The 19,571-nt window shown below is 43.8% G+C and overlaps 1 protein-coding gene across 2 annotated transcripts in view; it reads left to right on the forward strand.

Annotated features, from left to right (window-relative positions):
* Nucleotides 1-19,571, forward strand: part of nup93 (nucleoporin 93) — a 44,864-nt gene that overhangs the window by 15,879 nt on the left and 9,414 nt on the right. For both annotated transcript variants that reach the window (XM_083654202.1, XM_083654203.1), the window contains exons 4-17: nt 5,145-5,207; nt 7,047-7,175; nt 8,548-8,622; nt 9,686-9,778; nt 10,168-10,307; nt 10,877-11,009; nt 11,849-12,006; nt 12,146-12,311; nt 13,423-13,516; nt 16,262-16,453; nt 16,561-16,687; nt 17,597-17,669; nt 19,016-19,060; nt 19,455-19,571. In XM_083654202.1, coding sequence (XP_083510328.1) covers nt 5,145-5,207; nt 7,047-7,175; nt 8,548-8,622; nt 9,686-9,778; nt 10,168-10,307; nt 10,877-11,009; nt 11,849-12,006; nt 12,146-12,311; nt 13,423-13,516; nt 16,262-16,453; nt 16,561-16,687; nt 17,597-17,669; nt 19,016-19,060; nt 19,455-19,571 — 1,605 coding nt within the window. The remainder of the gene's footprint in view (nt 1-5,144; nt 5,208-7,046; nt 7,176-8,547; nt 8,623-9,685; nt 9,779-10,167; nt 10,308-10,876; nt 11,010-11,848; nt 12,007-12,145; nt 12,312-13,422; nt 13,517-16,261; nt 16,454-16,560; nt 16,688-17,596; nt 17,670-19,015; nt 19,061-19,454) is intronic.

Here is a 19,571-nt window from a genome sequence, read left to right on the forward strand (position 1 = left end):
AGAAATATAGTGATCTGTGTTCACTTCAGAAATATAGTGATGTGTGCTCACTTCAGAAATATACTGATCTCTGCTCACTTCAGAAATATAGTGATCTGTGCTCACTTCAGAAATATAGTGATCTGTACTCACTTCAGAAATATAGTGATCTGTACTCACTTCAGAAATATAGTGATCTGTACTCACTTCAGAAATATAGTGATGTGTGCTCACTTCAGAAATATAGTGATGTGTGCTCACTTCAGAAATATAGTGATCTGTACTCACTTCAGAAATATACTGATCTGTGCTCACTTCAGAAATATAGTGATCTGTACTCACTTCACAAATATACTGATCTGTACTCACTTCAGAAATATAGTGATCTGTGTTCACTTCAGAAATATAGTGATCTGTACTCACTTCAGAAATATAGTGATGTGTGCTCACTTCAGAAATATAGTGATGTGTACTCACTTCAGAAATATAGTGATCTGTGTTCACTTCAGAAATATAGTGATCTGTACTCACTTCAGAAATATAGTGATGTGTACTCACTTCAGAAATATAGTGATGTGTGCTCACTTCAGAAATATAGTGATGTGTACTCACTTCAGAAATATAGTGATCTGTGCTCACTTCAGAAATATAGTGATGTGTGCTCACTTCAGAAATATAGTGATCTGTGTTCACTTCAGAAATATAGTGATCTGTGCTCACTTCAGAAATATAGTGATCTGTGCTCACTTCAGAAATATAGTGATGTGTGCTCACTTGTGTGTGGGGGGGTTAGCTCTTTTCTCTTGCTGCGTCCCTGTCCTCGTAAGCATCTGGGCTGTTTAACCAGCAGGCTGTGGGCTGCAGTCAGATCTCAGGATACATACTGTAACACGGGTGGGGCAACAAGACATCCATCTACTTTATAGCTAAGTCTATTTGCCAGTATTGAATTGATCCTTGGAGATGATAAGCATCCATTTCTCTTCTTTGGAAAGTTCCTATCTTTTATTGTAGATGATGGGTACTTCACAATGACCCCCCTCCCCTCATTCAATGTATATATTTAGCTAGTTAGAAATAAAGACATAGAGGAATAGAAGCTTCTGCAGTGTTTAGCCAGTGTCAAATGTGGGTTACAGCGGCTACACGAAAACGGCAACTTTATAGGCCTTCAACGCTAATTTAAGCTGCGCAGCAGTTTTGAAATGAACAACTAAGATGCATAAATTCTCTGCCCTTCACAATGCTTTGAAAGCTTTCTGGAATAGAGAGAAAACCCGGTGAACTCGAACATCGACACTGCGCTTATTCTTCAGCTGGGTCCAAGCCAAGGGTTATGAAACAAAATCTTTGGACGGGGAACAACTTCAGTTGTCGGTTACAGTAGAAAAGGCCAAATGTGAGATCCAGTCTTTGTTTTCAGTCATGTGTATAGTGGTAGAATAGAAATATTCCATGTGAATAAGAGGTTCTTTGTCTATTGATTTCTGTTGAAACTAAGGTCATCCTCGCACTGACACCAAGCTAACACGTTGAGGCAGTGCAGATCGGCTATTTTGCCTTCAGAAGGTAAGAGGATCCACAGCTGAGACAAAATTAATGTGGAAATATTTTTGGCCACAATTGGTAGAATTGCCTATCTAGGCTACATTTGCCACGTCATGTTGCCCAGGCAATGTTTTTGGCATTGCTGCCGCTGAGCAACAGATCCGCCAACTGGCAACAAAATGCCACAGCAGTCAAAAAACCTTTTATGTATGTTCTGCAAATAAATAAAGAATGTTGACGCAGCTACTGTACTTGGGCTCTTTTAACTATGGGACTTATCCAAAAGGTTGCCCTGTCTGTTACTGCTTTAAGATGCTTTATGGGACTTATCCAAAACGTTGCCCTGTGTGTTTACCGTGTTACTGCTGTAAGATGCTTTATGGGACTTATCCAAAACGTTGCCCTGTGTGTTTACCGTGTTACTGCTTTAAGATGCTTTATGGGACTTATCCAAAACGTTGCCCTGTGTGTTTACCGTGTTACTGCTTTAAGATGCTTTATGGGACTTAGCCAAAACGTTGCCCTGTGTGTTTACCGTGTTACTGCTTTAAGATGCTTTATGGGACTTAGCCAAAACGTTGCCCTGTGTGTTTACCGTGTTACTGCTTTAAGATTAAGATGCTTTATGGGACTTATCCAAAACGTTGCCCTGTGTGTTACTGCTTTAAGATGCTTTGGAAACAGCAGCCCTGCCTGTTACTGGAACACACATTATCATCATCACTTCCCGTCTTCCAGGTTACTGGAAGTCGTCACCATGACTAATACAGTCTTCTGTTCTGTTCTCTTCCATCCAACAATATCTATCTCCAAATAAAACCCTATTATAACTAATGCACTCTCTACTCTACTCTACTCTATTCTTCTTTTCCAGTGCAGCTCTCCAGTGAGCATTGACCTGAGCTCTCCTCTGGTTAGAGTGGTTAAATATAGACCTATTCTCAGCCTCTCCTGAAGAAGAGCGAGGTGGAGTGAGAGTGAGAGGGAGGGAGGGAGGCATGAGAAGAGAAGATGGAGGGGGGGGGGGGATGGAGGAGACTGAGGAGTGGCTGAGTGGGCAACAGGGAGAGAGAGAGGTTGGAGAGTATGGGGAGATGAGGATGAGGGGGTTGAACCGACGGTCAGAGAGAGAGAAATTACATTAGTTAGAAATTAGTTGCTAATGCTAACTTTTATTTCCCCTTTTAATGGATCATAATTGACATTAGGTATGAAGCTATTCACCAAGTTTGACCTCTTAGGTTTAGCTGTATTGCAGCAGGTGTTGCCATACCATGCACATGCAAAATGAGGAAAAACTACAAACCAAAGTAAGCTGTGAAGAACAGCTACTACAACTTTACTGCTGGTGTGCGCCGTGCTAGTATTGCGATATATTGAGTATTGCGATATATTGTTTGATCTAAGATAAAGTTTCCAGGCTGTTAATCTCACTTTAATCATTTTTATTGCAGAAAAATTATCAAGTAGACAGACTAACCAACACTGTCATAAAATGTCATAAATGTTCCATGTACCTGACAATTTTTCTAATGAAATATTGCGATACTTGTCATTCGTGCAATATGATATATTATTGCCACACAAAATAGTGCAATGCTATACTGTATGAATTCCCCCCCCACCACTAAGCTAAGAACACCCACATTCCTGTAGTGCGGCTACAGGCTCAGGAGGTAGAGCGGGTCGTCCACTAATCGCTTTGGATAAAAGATCTCGGTGATTCGAACCCCGCCGCCTGCAGTCTGCATGTCAAAGTGTCCTTGGGCAAGATACTGAACCCCAAATTTCTCCCGATGGCTGCGCCAACACCCTGCGTGGTAGCCTGCCGCCATCGGTGTATGAATGTAATGTACATACCGGTACTCATTGTAAAGCACTTTGGATAAAAGCACTATATAAATGCAGACCATTCACCATTTAGTGCAGAATATTAATGATGTCGTTGGATATGAGAGGAACAAGAAATGGTATCTCTCTCACCAGGCGCTTGCTTCTGCTAACTAAACTAATTCTGCCAGATGGAATGACAGACACACAGTGTCAAAAATGGCAGCAGTAAAATAATAGACAATTGCTGACAGAAGAAACAACTACCCACCAATCTAATAGGCTATTATGTCCGAGATAGGTGTCCTCTGGTTATTATAAACTCTGGGAAATGCAGCCCATATCCTTGCTTGCTTACACCTAGGAGGACTTTTTCCTGCTTATTTTGGACGTCCTGCACTATTTCGCTATACATCTAAGGAATGGAAATGTGCCCACAGTGGGACTTCTTAGATGTTCTGTTGACCCGTAAGTCAAAGCTGAGAGAGAATTTAATCCACAAATCATAATCAAAGCACAAACAAAGGCATCGTGGATCGAAGAGGAAGTATAATTTCATGCTGTGTTTACAGCGCTTACATTTAAATTTGCCAATTACTGCTATTGAGAACTGAAATGCCAGCCTGGCCTTTCAGGGACGTGTGTGTAGATTTATGCTCATAACTCTGTTCCTGGCACTGAATTGGTTACAACCTGTGTTGTCAATTTGATACTGTTCAGGCGTATTTGTCAATATTTCTAAATAAAGAATGTTGACTGAATGTTTTTTTTAAGACTCAGCACTGGCTTTTATGCATGCAACTTATTGTTCAATCATTAAAATACAAAATGCTACACATACATCAGTAATATGTTGCCTGGGGGGAAATAATACACGTCTGTCTATAAACTTGTAATAGTCTGTGGTAGCATAACGCTCCCAGTCACCCACACTTTTGTTTGCTCTTAGAGGACAGAGAGAGAGAGAGAGAAAGAGAGAGGGCATACACAGCACAGCCTCCATTTTGGTGTTTTCTCAAGATGGCTGCCCTTAATACACGTCCGCATCCACTGCCTCCCTCTGAAGAGTGCAGTTATGTACTCCTCTACTCCGGTTATTACATAAGTGCCACTTACTACTCACTCGATAGCTCAGATCCTGTGTGTACAATGTAGCATAAGTAGCTTATATTATGTTAGGGCCGGGGCTGAATAATTGCAGTTTTTTTTCCGAGGAGGTGGGGAGGCAGGGGGGGGGGGGGGGGGGGGGGGGTGCATGCAGGGGCAGCCATCTTGAGACGACATCAAAATGGAGGCTCTGCTGACTGACTGCCTCTGCGTCTCAGATGTGGAAACAAACTGGCATATGATGCAATGAGGATAAGTCGGAGCAGGAACACTTATCCGGTATGCCTCTATACTGTAGATCTGTGCTGAAGAGGGGAGAATTGGAGCGTCCGTACTTTTGTCTAATCCTGACAGTGCATGGGACCGCACGACTGCATGGGACCGCACGACTGCGCGCCTGAGAAGTGCAGACAAAATAGGATGGAAGGAGGAGAAGCAGTTTGCCTCCCGTTGAGCAAATGATGGTGCACCCGTTAAATCTGTCCCCCCCCTAGAAATCTCTGCATACCGTTTATCTCTGCTTCATTTTGTCCTCACCAGTGGAACTAATGTCTGTTTTCTTGCTTTTTATCTCTCCTTCTTTCTGTACACTCTCTCTCTCTCTCTCTCTCTCTCTCTCTCTCTCTCTCTCTCTCTCTCTCTCTCTCTCTCTCTCTCTCTGTCTCTCCATCGCCCCACAGGGCTTCTTGAAGAACGAGAGGACCAACGCTCTCCTGTCAGCCATCGAGGAGTCGCGCCGCAGGGTCAGTATCCAGTGTTGGGCAGTAATATATTACTAAGTAGTAATAGTAATATATTACTTTCCTCAGTAACGAGTAGTGTAAGGGATTACAATTTCCAAAACCGTAATAATATTACAGTTACTAATCCAACTAACTCCCAAGGTACTGCATTACTTTCTCCGGCACTGCCGCAGTGCTAAAACAAAGTGTGGTTATAGGTCTGGCTATGTAAGACTACTGCGTTGCCAGAACGCCATTCCTTTTTTGTCCTCCTAGGTAAGGCAGTAAAATAAAAAAGTTTACAGTTGGGCCGACTGTTGACTCCTCTAAGGTTAATTATTGTTCCAATAAAGTGGATTCTGTTCTAAAAGGAGCTGGCTCAGGGGTTCCCAACCTTTTTTGGCTTGTGACCCCACTTTGAAGTCACACAAATCTATCAGTATGCTGCGTTTTTTCCACAGAATTCTGACTTTAATCTCAGAATTGTGACATTAAACTCACAATTCTGACATTAATCTCAGAATGCTGACTTCTCAGAATTCTGACTAATCTGAGAATTCCGACTTTAATCTCAGAATTCCAACTTTATTTTAATTGAACCTGTTTCTGTCATCCCCCCTGCTTGCCATGATCTAAAAGTCCTTCTGGTGCTAACCTTTAGGGAATGGATGTGACATGTTGCTTTCCCTGATGTGCAGAGCTAATAGGCCCTGGGTTTAATTAGCTGCTGTTCCCATTATCTGCCTCTGCTCCCTGAGAGGGGAAGAAGGACCTGGGTGGAAGGGTGTAGAAATCAAACGTAACTGAATATTTAAAAAATAGATACGCTGCCTATATGCAACTTTTCTTGACAATTTCTTTCTGGCTGGATGACCTTTTACATGGCTACCACCAGGAAACACATGATGTAGTATTAACTGTCATATTTCCTCTCAATTGTCTAATCTCACACCAGCCACTTAAGCTTAAAGGATGTCATTTAGAGTTATAGCCCATTTTCTGTCTTCATCTCGTTTACATTCTCTCCAGTCATTTTGCAGTGCATCTAGTATGTACTAGTACTTTTAACATTTCCTTGTTTTTTTGCTGTCTTTAAAGTTATAATCTCAAAGACTTTCATCTAAATAAATATCTTTTAAGTGACTTAACACAATGGTGATTGAGCCTATGGCCCATTGATGGAAGCCATTGTATTTTCAGTATTGCAGCACTTATTTTATGAACTTGGTGTCTGTGGTGAGGTGACACAGGGGTGGGCGGAGCTAACACACTAGACTCAGTCACTTTGTAGGTTACTGTAGGTTCCCGACAAGTCTTGTGTGAAGTAGGATAACAAACAAGCTACTTTTTCCCAGTCTCTGCTAGCATTACGGGTGGCTACTATGGCCGAACAAACTGACTAAAGTAAAGTAAGAGCTGAGCGACTCGGACAGTGCCACTGCCAATATTAAACTAGTAAGTGTTAGCAGCTCTAGTCTAGTTTTGTGTTGCTCCCTGAGCTGGAGAAATTGGCAGGATTTAATTATCTCATGTCCCCATTATCTCACTCTGAGTCTCTATGGAGAGATAAAATAGATCGTTGTCCTGGTGGACTAGTACAATCTTGACGGGGGTCTGCTGCTTAATCGTCTGTCTGTCTGCACACACTGCCTCTAGGTAGGCTGGTTACCTGATGAGAATTCGTCTTGTGCTAAATCAGGAACCACCTACTGATACCACCATAGACCACTAACACACAGTTACAACGCTGCAAAGTCGAGAGCTGGAAAACACAAGATTCACTAGCCAGAACAAACAACAGGAAGAGGGGTTTGAGACGGGCCATGCTTGTTCTAAAGAACTTTCCACCTGTCTTTGCAGACATTCCTGTTGGCTGAGGAGTACCACCGTGAGTCTATGCTGGTCCAGTGGGAGCAGGTGAAGCAGAGGGTCTTGCACACCTTACTCGGGGCAGGAGAGGACGCACTGGACTTCAGTCAAGATGTGGAGGTACGCGCCCTAAGCTGCACACACACGGTTTGGTATGTTGTGAGGAAGGATCTCCACTTCTTGAAGTGGATGGAGGAAGCGGAACAACTTTGGTTGTTGCAGGCAGCAGCAGGTGGCGGCTGTGGGGGAAGACAGGTGCAACACTGGAACAGCTGTTTGAAGCTGTCTGCAATGGGAAATCAGATTTTGGTGGGCTGCCACAAATACATCCATGTATGGGGGAAAACTGCAATACCAAGTCATACAATACATGCACTTTGGGGAGAAGAGGATTTGTTTGGGTATTTTGCCGTTTGTGTATCATCGTTTTCTGTATAGTATAGTCTTCACTGTCCATATGGTTATTGGGATTGTGTATATTTAGCCTATTTCAATGCGTACAGGTACAGGACAAATACATACACCGTACAGATCATGGGTTGGTAATGCAGAGCATTTGCTGCTGGGGCTATTTGAGGGTTAAATGCCTTGCTCGAGGGCAGTGTTCAGTGTTGTTGTAATGTTGTAAATGCCATTTGTGCTTCATCTGTCTCCTTTTGTTGGTGAGAATATGTTGTATTCATAAGCTAGTTGTGGCAGAGAGCATGCCTTCGAGGTGCAGATCTCACTGCCTCTAGGGCCCGGCCCAGCCGCTCTCTTTGACAAGATTTGCCATCAAAAATGTATAAGTTTCCTAAAAGAAATAGCAGGCACTGACAGCACTGACAGCACTGACAGACAAGTCTGCATTTTGGCTTTTCACACGGTTTAACCTTGGATTGAGAGACACTGTTTTCACTTCCAGACTTCTCTTCCTTCTCAGATTTTTTTCAGTTGACGGAGCTCAGTCTAAAAACGTAATAAAAAATATCATAATCTAACTGATTGTATGGAAGACCAGCTCCATCATGCTCTGAACTGATTTTGTCCATCGTCTTCCCTTGGAAGATTCAGGAGGTTAGGCTGACCTTAAACATCTATGTTACAGTATGTAGTAGTAGACCATCACTGTCATGGTGTGAGATTTTGTTCATGTTCTTCTGTTGAATTATTAAGAAACAGTTGCATTTTTCATGGATGACTTGCTGTTGCTTGCCCACTGCCAAAAAATGGCTTCTCTAATGTAGGGACTAGGGAGTTGTGCCGCTGAAATCAGCAAGGCCATAATAAGATACCATTAGATTCGATTGCACTTTATTCAGGTGCCACAGCAGCAATTGGGCAAACAATGCCAAGGAAGATGATCATATCATGATCAATAGCAGAGGTAATGCAAATAAAAGTTGTGCGCCCTCAGGGGAATGGACACTGGACAGACACACACATGCATCTCGTGTATGTTGGTGTGCAGTAGTATATCAGCGTAGTAACGTGTGGCGCCTGTCTGTTGCAGCCTAGCTTTGTGAGCGAGGTGGCGGTTCCAGGGAGGAGCTCCTTGGACAGCGTGGAGGTGGCCTATGGTCGACAGGTGAGTGAGTAGATGCCAGTAAAACGTCCTGCTGACTGTCCATCAAAAATCACAAATGACGATCCGCAGCATGAGTTTCTTTTGCTCTTCTTTTTTACATCACTGAAGATGTCACTCATGTCTATTTGATTTATGACATCACCGGTGATGTCACAATTGATTTATGATGATGTCACAAAATTGAAAATGTGACCAAAATCGTGACTAACAGACACCGCCCGCAAATCGTGACTCAGCATAAAACAACAAACATAAAAGGAATAAGACCACACAACAGACTGAAAATTACTGGCTTGATGCCAAGATCAAATAGTTCCTGGACTTTTCCTCTTGGCACAAGGATCTGTGTTGGGTAAAAGCGGCTTGATAAGAGTGTGTTTTAAACAAGATACTGTCAATTCTGCCGACTGTCTAATGAACCCAGTCAGTCAGTGCCCTCCATCTTTCCACTCACTAAAAATGGGGTCACAGCAAGAGAGGGAGTGACAGATCAAACACATTGATTGATTGATTGGATGGTAGAAATGCACTCCCTAATTTGTCTCTCTCCCACTCTCTCTCTGCTCTCTCTCATTATCACTCTACCATCCTCCCTCCCTCATCATCCTGTCTGACCTTCTCTCTCTCTCTGTCTGTCTCTAATTTGCTGTGCGAGGCAGTGCTGTAACTGTGTTTGTCCCTCTGACCATGTGTCGTCACATTGCTGTGCGAGGCAGTGCTGTAACTGTGTTTGTCCCTCTGACCATGTGTCGTCACATTGCTTGCGGCATCATTTGTCTGGTTTTCCTCATCTTCTTTGACAACCTTCTGAACATCTTCATTCTTCTCGCGTTGTTTTTCTTCGTCAACCATTTCACTCTGCGGTCGTAGCATCGCCTGATAGTCTGCAAGCTGAGGCTGTAGGTGTATTTCGTATTTATTTTGTCCTACACATGGATTTGCTGAAGTAGAAATCTAAACAGAAATTGAGTGAGCACATCTTTTCATGAAGAATTGGGTTGGCTATTTGACTACAAACTACAAACTCTTCTCCTCCCTCCATCCCTGCTTCTTCCTTCATCAGATCTACGTCTTCAATGAGAAGATAGTGAATGGTCACATCCAGCCTAATTTAGGAGACCTATGTGCTTCAGTAGCAGAAAGCCTGGATGACAAGGTAAGAACATATATCATAATTTAGGGCTGGGCGCTAATTCAATATTAGCGTTTATTGCCTTTCAGTGGAATCATCGTGATGATATGAAGATATTTTATTATTGTGATACAAATCTTTCTGCTGTCGAAATTGTGATGACCAGCATTTTACTTAAAAAAATTAGGTATGGTAAAAAAAAACGTATGATTATCATGATATTGATTTCAACCATATCGCTCAGCTCTATATCATATCACATGTATCTCACCATGAGATGATAGTGTTGTCCTCTGCAAACACGTAACTCAGTGCTACTAGATTATTCGTGATAGCCAGTATGTGCTTGCTTTGTTTCTTTGCCTATTTATCTTAAATTATCTGTGACTGTCACCGTCTCCTTCCCCCCCCAGAACGTCTCCGACATGTGGCTGATGGTGAAGCAGATGACCGATGTGTTGTTGGTTCCAGCCAAGGACACACTCAAGAGTCGCACCGCTGTGGACATGCAAATGGCCTTCGTACGCCAGGCACTAAGCTTCCTTGAGAACAGGTAACGGTGTGTGTTTGTGAGGGCCTTTTCGGGTTTTACCTTTTAGCGATTACAGGTTAGGGAATATTGTATTGCTCTACAGTAATCCAAGTACTGTATGTGAACATGGAGATGTTTGCTAACTGTAGAGGTGACCCCAAATAGTCGACGATTCGTTCCAAGGAGCCTGATTCGACTGCCAATCTCACAGTCGAATAGTCGCAAAATGTGGTTATGAAACCAGGATCATTCCATTCCGGCTATATGGGGGTGCTGAATGTCTGATTTTACATAGAATTGCTTGCTTTCTCCCAATAGATCGTGATATACAGTACAGCCTTGGTATAAGTATCAGCCTATTAATACCGTAGAACCAAGTCCCAATTAAACAAACAAATCAAACAAGCTCATGCCAATGGCTTTTCTGATTGCCTGATAGTCTTATTAAAAATTAAAAATAGTCGAATATTCGTCTTAAACAGCCAAAGCCGATTCGACTGACAGAATTCACAGAGTCAGGTACAGCCTTTGCTAACTGTGTTCATGTGTGTCTTTCTTTCCATGTCTATGGTGCGTCTCCTCTATCCCAGCTATAAGAATTACACCATGGTGACAGTGTTTGGGAACCTCCATCAGGCCCAACTAGGAGGGGTGCCTGGAACGTACCAACTAGTCCGCAGCTTCCTCAACATCAAACTCCCAGGGCCCCTGCCTGGCATGCAGGTAACAAACACACGCACACCCCTACCCGTGGATGCATCCTGGTGAATGTGTGCATGTATCCACTATCCAGAGATCAATGACAGCTAATGGTAGAAGTCTGATTTCTTGTCTTGTTTGCGAATGAGCAAAATGAAAGTCAGTGGAATATTCTCACAGCTGTAATTATATTTTTATGCCGCCGATAGCCCAGCCGGAGGTATTATGGATTCAGGTTGTCCGTCTGTACATCCGTCCGATGTTCGTTAACGCGATATCTGAGGAAGGCCTTGACGGAATTTCATCAAATTTGCCTCGAACGTCGACTTGGACTCAAGGATGAACTGATTAGATTCTGATGGTCAAAGTTCAAGGTCACTGTGATGGTGACCTCATGAACGTCATTCCCAAGATCGTTAACGCGATATCTCAGGAACGCCTTGACGGAATTTCTTCCAATTTGGCTCAAACGTCGACTTGCACGCAAGGATGAACTGATTAGATTTTGGTGGTCAAAGTTCAAGGTTATCGTGACATCACGGCCGCTCGTTTCATGCTCGTTAACGTGATATCACAGGAACGTGAAGGAATTTCATCTAATTTGCCTCAAACTCAAGGATGAACTGATTACATTTTGGTGGTCAAAGGTCAAGGTCACTTTGTTTGTGAGTTCACTGTGACCTCACAAACGCCATTTTCAAGCTCGGTAAGACCATTATCTCATAACACCTTGATGGAATTTCTTCACATTTGGCTCAAACGTCCAAGTCTGGACAGTCATGGATGTGGACTGCTCACTTGTTTTTGGCGGAGGCATGTATCCGCAGTGCGCTCGTTTCTAGTTTGCTGTTTGTGTCTGACAGGACGGGGAGATAGAGGGCCACCCAGTTTGGGCTGTCATCTACTATTGTCTGCGTTGTGGAGACCTGAACGCAGCCATGCAGGTGGTGAACAGAGTGCAGCACCAGCTCGGAGACTTCAAGACCTGGTTCCAGGAGTACATGAGCAGTCCTGACAGACGGTGAGAACACTTTGGCTCCTTCTTCTTTGCCTCCTTTTCTGCCCTACCCCCCCCGAGAGACCTCTAGTCGGCTCAAGGAAGGTCAAACTCTATTGAGATCTCTCTCTTCTCCTTTGCTCTATTCTTTCATTCTTTCCAGCCTTTCCCCGACGACAGAGAACAAGCTGCGACTCCACTACCGCAGGGTGCTGAGGAACAGCGCCGACCCGTATAAGAGAGCCGTCTACTGCCTGATAGGGAAATGTGACATCAGCGATAACCATGGAGACGTGGCAGATAAAACTGAAGACTACCTCTGGCTTAAGGTATGGGTTCTTCCTTAATTATTTTCTTGTTCAGTGTAAATATGTGGAACTGTGGCCTGAAGTTGCCAATAAAGAGAGAGACCTGTGATTAAAAAAGAAAAAGCATGGGTTATTATTTGTAAATTCTAAAATGCTTATCAACGTGTGTTCAGTGATTCAGTGGCAAAAGATAAAAGTTAGAGTAACTAACCCCTGAGTCTTATCAGTCTGACGAGACGACTGATAGGACTCTGGGACAGACGGCCGATATGTCGGGGTGTACGCCGTATAGTGGATGTCCGCGTCAAGACTTCCACTTCCGTGCACCGCGGTTATTGTTTACAAGTCCAGATGACATTTTGGCTAATAATAATAAGAATAAGAATAAGAATTAGCTGCATATCAGATGTCGTGAGACTGTAAACAATGACGGAAGGGGTGGGACGTCCGCTCTACAGGGAAAACCCTGACATATTGGCCATCTGTCCCAGATTCATATTGTAGTCGTCAGACTGACTGTATTTTTCCTCTATATGTAATGTGTCTGGATGCGCTTTTTTTTACCAGGTTAGGGTGGGTCAGATAACAGACGATTTAGCCCTCCCTTTAGCTGGCTTATCAACTTCAAGCTGAATTTTTAAGTTGTGTTAGCAACCAATCTGGCTAGGTTGTGAAAGGGTGCTGGCCGAGCAGCTGTGCAGCAAGGTTTGACCAGTTTCTAAAGAGAGGTCAGATGTTGGCTGTGTGGCCAGAAAGGTCTTAATGCAGCTAGACCCTGGGCAGACACGACAGTGAAAATTGACGGTTTTCTAAATTGGAATTTTCAGTGCAGTTGGTCAATTTTAAAGTAGCTTATGCATGACTTTTCTGTCAGCACTTTTCCAAACTGAGCATGTGAAATATTGACTAGAGAACAATATTTCTAAAGACTATGAATGAACGAGGTTCTTCAAGAGATGTTCTACCGTTTGAAGTACAGTGAACCATCATCATAGCTTAATAAACCTCATTGGAAATCCTTGGACTTTCTTGTCTTTTGTGGATTCGTGTCGACTGAGCCTCGAGCCACAGTTTTTGTCATGATGATCTTTACATGTGGAGGTGCCATGATGTCTTTGTCTTCTACCTGCAGTTGAACCAGGTGTGTTTTGACGATGACTGCAGCAGCTCTCCTCAGGACAGACTGACCCTGCCGCAGCTACAGAAACAGCTGCTGGAGGACTACGGTATGGAGCTGCCTCTCTGTCCTGTGTCTCCCGCTTCACAAACAACCACTCTTACATTTTGCTTACATTTTAGTCACTTGATGACTTGTCTTCCCCCTATCTTTCCCCATTTCAGTAGCTTTGTGTATGTCTGCCCCTCTGCGCGCGCCCCATCTGGCGCCCCATCAGCCAAATCTGGCTGTAGGTTAGATATGAAAACTGTTTGCTTCTAGCATGGACCCCCGTAGAAGTCTCTATCGTAGCGCACCTGTGGGTGCAGAGCAGATCGTTGGCGTGGAACCTGCCATCAGTTATCTAGAGCCCTTTGAAATCCTCTTCCCTTTCTCCCCTCATGGTTTTTGTCTCATTGCAGTGTCTGCTGCTGCAGTGTCTGAGCTTTTTCACTAATTTTTTTTTATTTTTGCCAGATTCTAGGTTCTACATATTTGAAGTGTTTTTCATTCTGCAGTTCTTCCTGCTTGTTTTTTCAGTTGATATGCTTACAACAGGGATACAACGCTTTTATGTTTAAATGTGAATGATTTTAAGTGTCTTTTAATCCATGACAGTAGCTCAACATCAGGCTTTATTGTAAAGCCTGGGACACACCAGGGCAACGGCAAGAAAGAAGCAGAAGATTGTTGCTCATTCTCTCTGTACTGTAACGCTGACCAGCTCTCATTTTGTGTCCTATGTACTCAGTGACTTGCCATTTACAATACATGTGGGGACAGGCTTTTCACATGGACTCTGACTGAGCCGTTTGGTGGAAAAAAAAAAGCTCGCCCAGTTCCCTTCAGCTTTCAAATGACCTTGTGAATTCCTTGGAGAGAGATGAGGAAGGAGGGAAGTGAAACCATGAGCGATCACACAGACTTTGACTTTGATCTCACAAATAAAGCTGCCCACTCTGATCGCCACACGGCCCCCTGCGCACACATGACACAAAGCCCCCCGCAGATTGAGAGAGTGCCGTTTTCTCTCCTGAGTGCTGCCTTCACCACGGGTTTGTCCTGTGCTGTCCAGATAAGACCTCTGTTTTCCTCTCTCTCGTCTCTCCCTCTCTCTCTCTCTCTCTCTCCTCCCTCTCTCTCTCTCCTCCCTCTCTCTCTCTCTCTCTCTCCTCCCTCTCTCTCTCTCCTCCCTCTCTCTCCCTCTCCCTCCCTCTCTCTCCTCCCTCTCTCTCCTCCCTCTCTCTCTCCTCCCTCTCTCTCTCTCTCTCTCTCCTCCCTCTCTCTCTCTCTCTCTCTCTCTCTCTCTCTCCTCCCTCTCTCTCTCTCTCTCTCTCTCCTCCCTCTCTCTCCTCTCTCGTCTCTCCCTCTCTCCTCTCTCCTCCCTCTCCTCTCTCTCTCTCCCTCTCCCTCCCTCTCTCTCCCTCTCTCCTCTCTCCTCCCTCTCTCTCTCCTCCCTCTCTCTCTCTCTCTCTCTCTCTCCTCCCTCTCTCTCTCTCTCTCTCTCTCTCTCTCTCTCCTCCCTCTCTCTCTCTCTCTCCTCTCTCCTCCCTCTCTCTCCTCTCTCGTCTCTCCCTCTCTCCTCTCTCCTCCCTCTCTCCTCTCTCTCTCTCCCTCTCCCTCTCACATCTTCCCTCTCTTCTCAGCGGGGGGTAAAGCCTGGAGCCTTGTTCTGCTTCTCTCCATCGCTCCGCTCCCTTGGTTGTCTGGCACAGGATTGCTGGTTGTGCTCCATCTTGCTTCGCAGCAGGACGTAGAAGCCCCCCCCCCCCCAAGCATCTCTTAATTTCTCTCTCACATTAGCGCCTTCCATACTCTCTCGCCCCCTAGATTCTTTCTTTCTTTCCTCCATCTCTCCGTCCTCTCCTCTTTTGTCCTTTGTTCTCTCTCTCTCTTTCGGTCTCTCTCTCCCCCACACACCTGCACCGTGACTCTATTGTTTTCCCTCTCCCTCTTTTTCCTTCTTTTGTCTCTTTGCTTGTTCGCTTTCTCATTTCTTGTTCGCACTCTGTCTACGCAGACACACACACACACGCGCGCGCGCGCGCGCGCCGTTATCGCTCCTCCTTGCACTTGTTCTTTCTCTTCATCTCCCTCCCTCTCTTTCCCTTCCTCCACACTCTCGCTTTTTGAACTTAAGTGCTGTAACTCCGAGATAAGGCTGTAAAATGGCTGACATGGTCCACCCTGTTCTATCCCTGACGCAGGAGGAAAGTTTTAGCCAGCCAAGGGGATTAAAGATTATAATTAAAAAGTCAACTGGATGGCTAAGTACCTGGCGCTCAAAAAAATTGGGTTTTTACACGTTTCATAGCAACTGAGAAAGCCACAGAGAGTTGATGTGGCGTGTGTATACAAAATAATCAAGTACTCTCTCAATCTGTGGGAGAGAAAGGTACCCCCTGGCATTCAGGTAAAAAAAAACGAATAAAAATAATAACAGTTATATCACACTGTCTTGTGGGTGACTTGATGACAAAATGTAGTGGAAAAATAGGTGAATTTCCGCAAGGCTGAGTAAAACTACTAACTGTCTGTAGGCATTTTATCAATTAAATTATCTAAAAAACAAACTCAATGTTAAATATAAACTACATTTTAAATATGAATGAATGAATGAGTGGAATCTTTTAAGTTTGACGCAGAAAGAAATCGGTTTCCTGTTTTCCTGTATTGTATGTATCAGACTACTCATTTGTCTCATTTTTGTTTGTTGGTTTTACAGTTCAGGAATGAACAAAGTCTTCTCAAAGTTTTTCTATCTCTCATCCAAATGGGCTCGTCCTCTCCTCTCTTCTTGTCTGTCATCCAACAGGAGAGTCGCACTTCTCTGCGAGCCAGCAGCCCTTCCTGTATTTCCAGGTGTTGTTCCTGACAGCTCAGTTTGAGGCGGCCGTGGCGTTCTTGTTTCGTGTTGAGAGGCTGCGGAGTCACGCTGTGCACGTGGCGCTGGTCCTGTACGAGCTGCGGCTGCTGCTCAAGTCATCGGGCCAAAGCGCTCAGCTGCGTGAGTGCTACCACCTTCGCATTGCAAAAGCGGAACGGGAAACAACGAGGAGATGATTATATTGATTAGCCAATCAAATGTGGTGTTTTCCTCTTCCTCTCCTGCAGTAAGTCAGGAGGCCGGGGACCCCCCCATGGTGCGACGCCTCAATTTTATCCGTCTGCTCATGCTCTACACTCGCAAGTTTGAGTCCACTGACCCGCGAGAAGCCCTGCAGTACTTCTACTTCCTACGGTAAATAATACCACACATGCAGTACTTCTACTTCCTACGGTAAATAATACCACACACACATCGGATGTTCTTACTGGCCGAGTGATGTCTGGATCTGTTCAGGAGTTCACTGCATGTTTAGAAATGGCTCGTCTCTCGAGTCTGAGTTGAGTCTTCAAAGTGTTCGAGTCTGAGTCCAAGTCACCAAAGAAGATTTAGAGTCGTCCCCATTACCTGAGTCTGAGTCCGGAGTTACTGAACATGAGCGTGAATCCTCATGTAGGTGGAACACCCATGGTTGCCCTTGCACAAAATTGCATAATGTCACGGTATTAATATAGCTATCAGTATCCTATGCCAAATTATTATGGCCTATTATTACAAAACAACAACCACAAAACAGTCCTTATCAAATAACAAGTCCGAGTCCTCGTCGTCTCCAACTTCCGAGTCCGAATGCATGAATGCTCCGGGTCATCAGTGCTCAAGTCCAAGTCGATTCACAAGTGCTGAAAATGAGTCCAGACTAGAACACTGATATCCACATACCAGGAAATAATTGATGCATTAATTAAATATTTTCTTCCACATTTCTTTTCATTCTAATGCTGTGCTATGCCCGCACTTTGGTGAGATGGAGTTTTTAAACTCAGTGAAGTTTCCCTTACTTCAGAGCATCCTTCATCCTTCCCATTCTTTTTATTATCTGTTTCTCCTCAATTAAAATCAGTGGATGAAATGGGTTTGTTCTTTTGTGGCGTATCTGCTTTATTTGACTATACTGTGGCGAGATACGGGAGAGGGTGAGTGGATATTGTGTGACGAACATCATGAACCAGGTTCAAGTGTTGCTCGTGCCTGGTGGCGTTTTGTGTCTGCCACCATGCCTCTGTTTCTAATTTGTGTGTCTGTCTGTCTGTCTGTCTGCAGCAATGAGAAGGACAGCCAGGGAGAGAATATGTTCATGCGCTGCGTCAGCGAGCTCGTCATCGAGAGCCGAGAGGTGAGTCACCCACATCTACACAAAACGCCTCATCACGTCTTGTGAAGCACGTCACTGTTATTATTATCCTAAACTCAAACTATTAGGAGATCTTTTGTCTTAAACTGAATTAAAACAAAAAAAAGTCTGTGGGGGGCGTAAACTATCTTGTCTACTTGTAAAACTAAATACATCGGTTTTGTTTTTAGTTTTATTTGTCTTTACAGACAGGATATTTTTACTGAAAGCCAATTGAAAAATTATCATTCAAATAAATTCAAGTATCAGTCGGCATGATTGATATCATGGCACACTATTGAAAAATAGGTGTTAAGACACAGTTCACCACACTGTACTGTACAATCTAAAAATACACGGTATAAATGCAAATCTAAACGGATCGAGGTCAGTCAGTCGACAAGCTGTCTGCTATCAAACGTCATCATATTTTACAGCAGTTAAAACAATTTTCTACAAATCATGGACACTGTCTGTTGAGCAGTATATATAAAGGAAGTACATGTTTGATTGGGAAAATTCAGCCCTACCTGTGAATTTTCGCGTAGCTTCTGCCATCCTCTTCTCATATTCACAACGATTGTCTCCTCGATGACGATCACTCATTTCAACATCATGCATACTAATGGAATATGTCTGCCAAAAAGCAGGCTGGTTTGGTCACAATTTAGTAGTTTGTGATGTACCGTAAATTCCGGACTATAAGCCGCACCTTTTTTCCCGTTTTTTGGCCTTTTTTGGCCCCTGCGGCTTATATAACGGTGCGGCTTATCTATGGATTTAAAAAAAAAAAAAAAAAAAACTCTCTTTTTTAGCACTCTTTCTAACTATAAATCCTATATAACTATAATAAGTTTTAATTTCCTCTCTTGCCCTCTTTTCACCACACTGTATGACACTGTATGACACTGTGTGCACTGTAAAAAACAACACAGGTGGTGTTGTGTTATGTTGTTTTGTTGAAATGTTAATAAATGGGAGCTTCCTCAAACAGCCATCTCTTTCCCGACAATCCCCTCTGTGCATGAACCCTTACATATGGTAATTAAACATTAAAACACAAAAAAAAAAAAAAAAAAATACCATTAAAACACCCGCGGCTTATAGTCCGGTGCGGCTTATATAAGAAAAAAATAGTCAACTTTGCAGGTGCGGCTTATACACCGGTGCGGCTTATAGTCCGGAATTTACGGATTTATTTTGACCACACACACAAAAAAGCCCACGCGATGTCTTGTCTCAATGTATAACTTTATGTTTTTGACTTGTTTTGTTGTTTTTGTCTTACTCACTCTCTCTCTCTCTCTCGCTCTCTCTCTCTCTCTCTCTCTCTTGCTCATCTGTCCTAGTTTGACATGCTGTTGGGCAGACTGGAGAAGGACGGCAGTAGAAAGGTAGGAAGATTGCATCTTTGATCACTCGTCTCCATCTGCCTCTCCTCCGTTTGCTCATAGCAAGAATTCAGGTTCACACATGCGTCTTTGTGTGTCTCCTACTCACTCCCAGCTCCCTATGTGGGAGCTTCAACTGTCAGAGATGGTCAGAAGAAATCTTCCCTTATTTTGAACATGCCCTCCACATGTTTTGACACCCCCTGTTTAACAGCACTCTGTTCCGCTGTCATGGATCACTTGTCAATAATTAATAATTAAAAATAATAATAATAATCCATCCTACAGTGCAACTTCTTTCACTGCATTGTAATATAATGTGAGGGGAGCTCTCTTGGTCTGCTCCAGAGAGGTCAGAGGTCAGTGTCATGTGTCCTCTCCTGTCTCCTCTCCTCAGCCTGGCGTGATAGATAAGTTTGCTGGGGATACCAGGGCCATCATCAGCAAAGTGGCTCTCGAGGCTGAGAACAAAGGCTTGTTCGAGGAAGCGGTCAAACTGTACGAACTGGCCAAG

The sequence above is a fragment of the Poromitra crassiceps genome, assembly GCF_964638095.1.
Source record: "Poromitra crassiceps genome assembly, chromosome: 18".
NCBI classification, from domain to species: Eukaryota; Metazoa; Chordata; class Actinopteri; order Beryciformes; family Melamphaidae; genus Poromitra; species Poromitra crassiceps.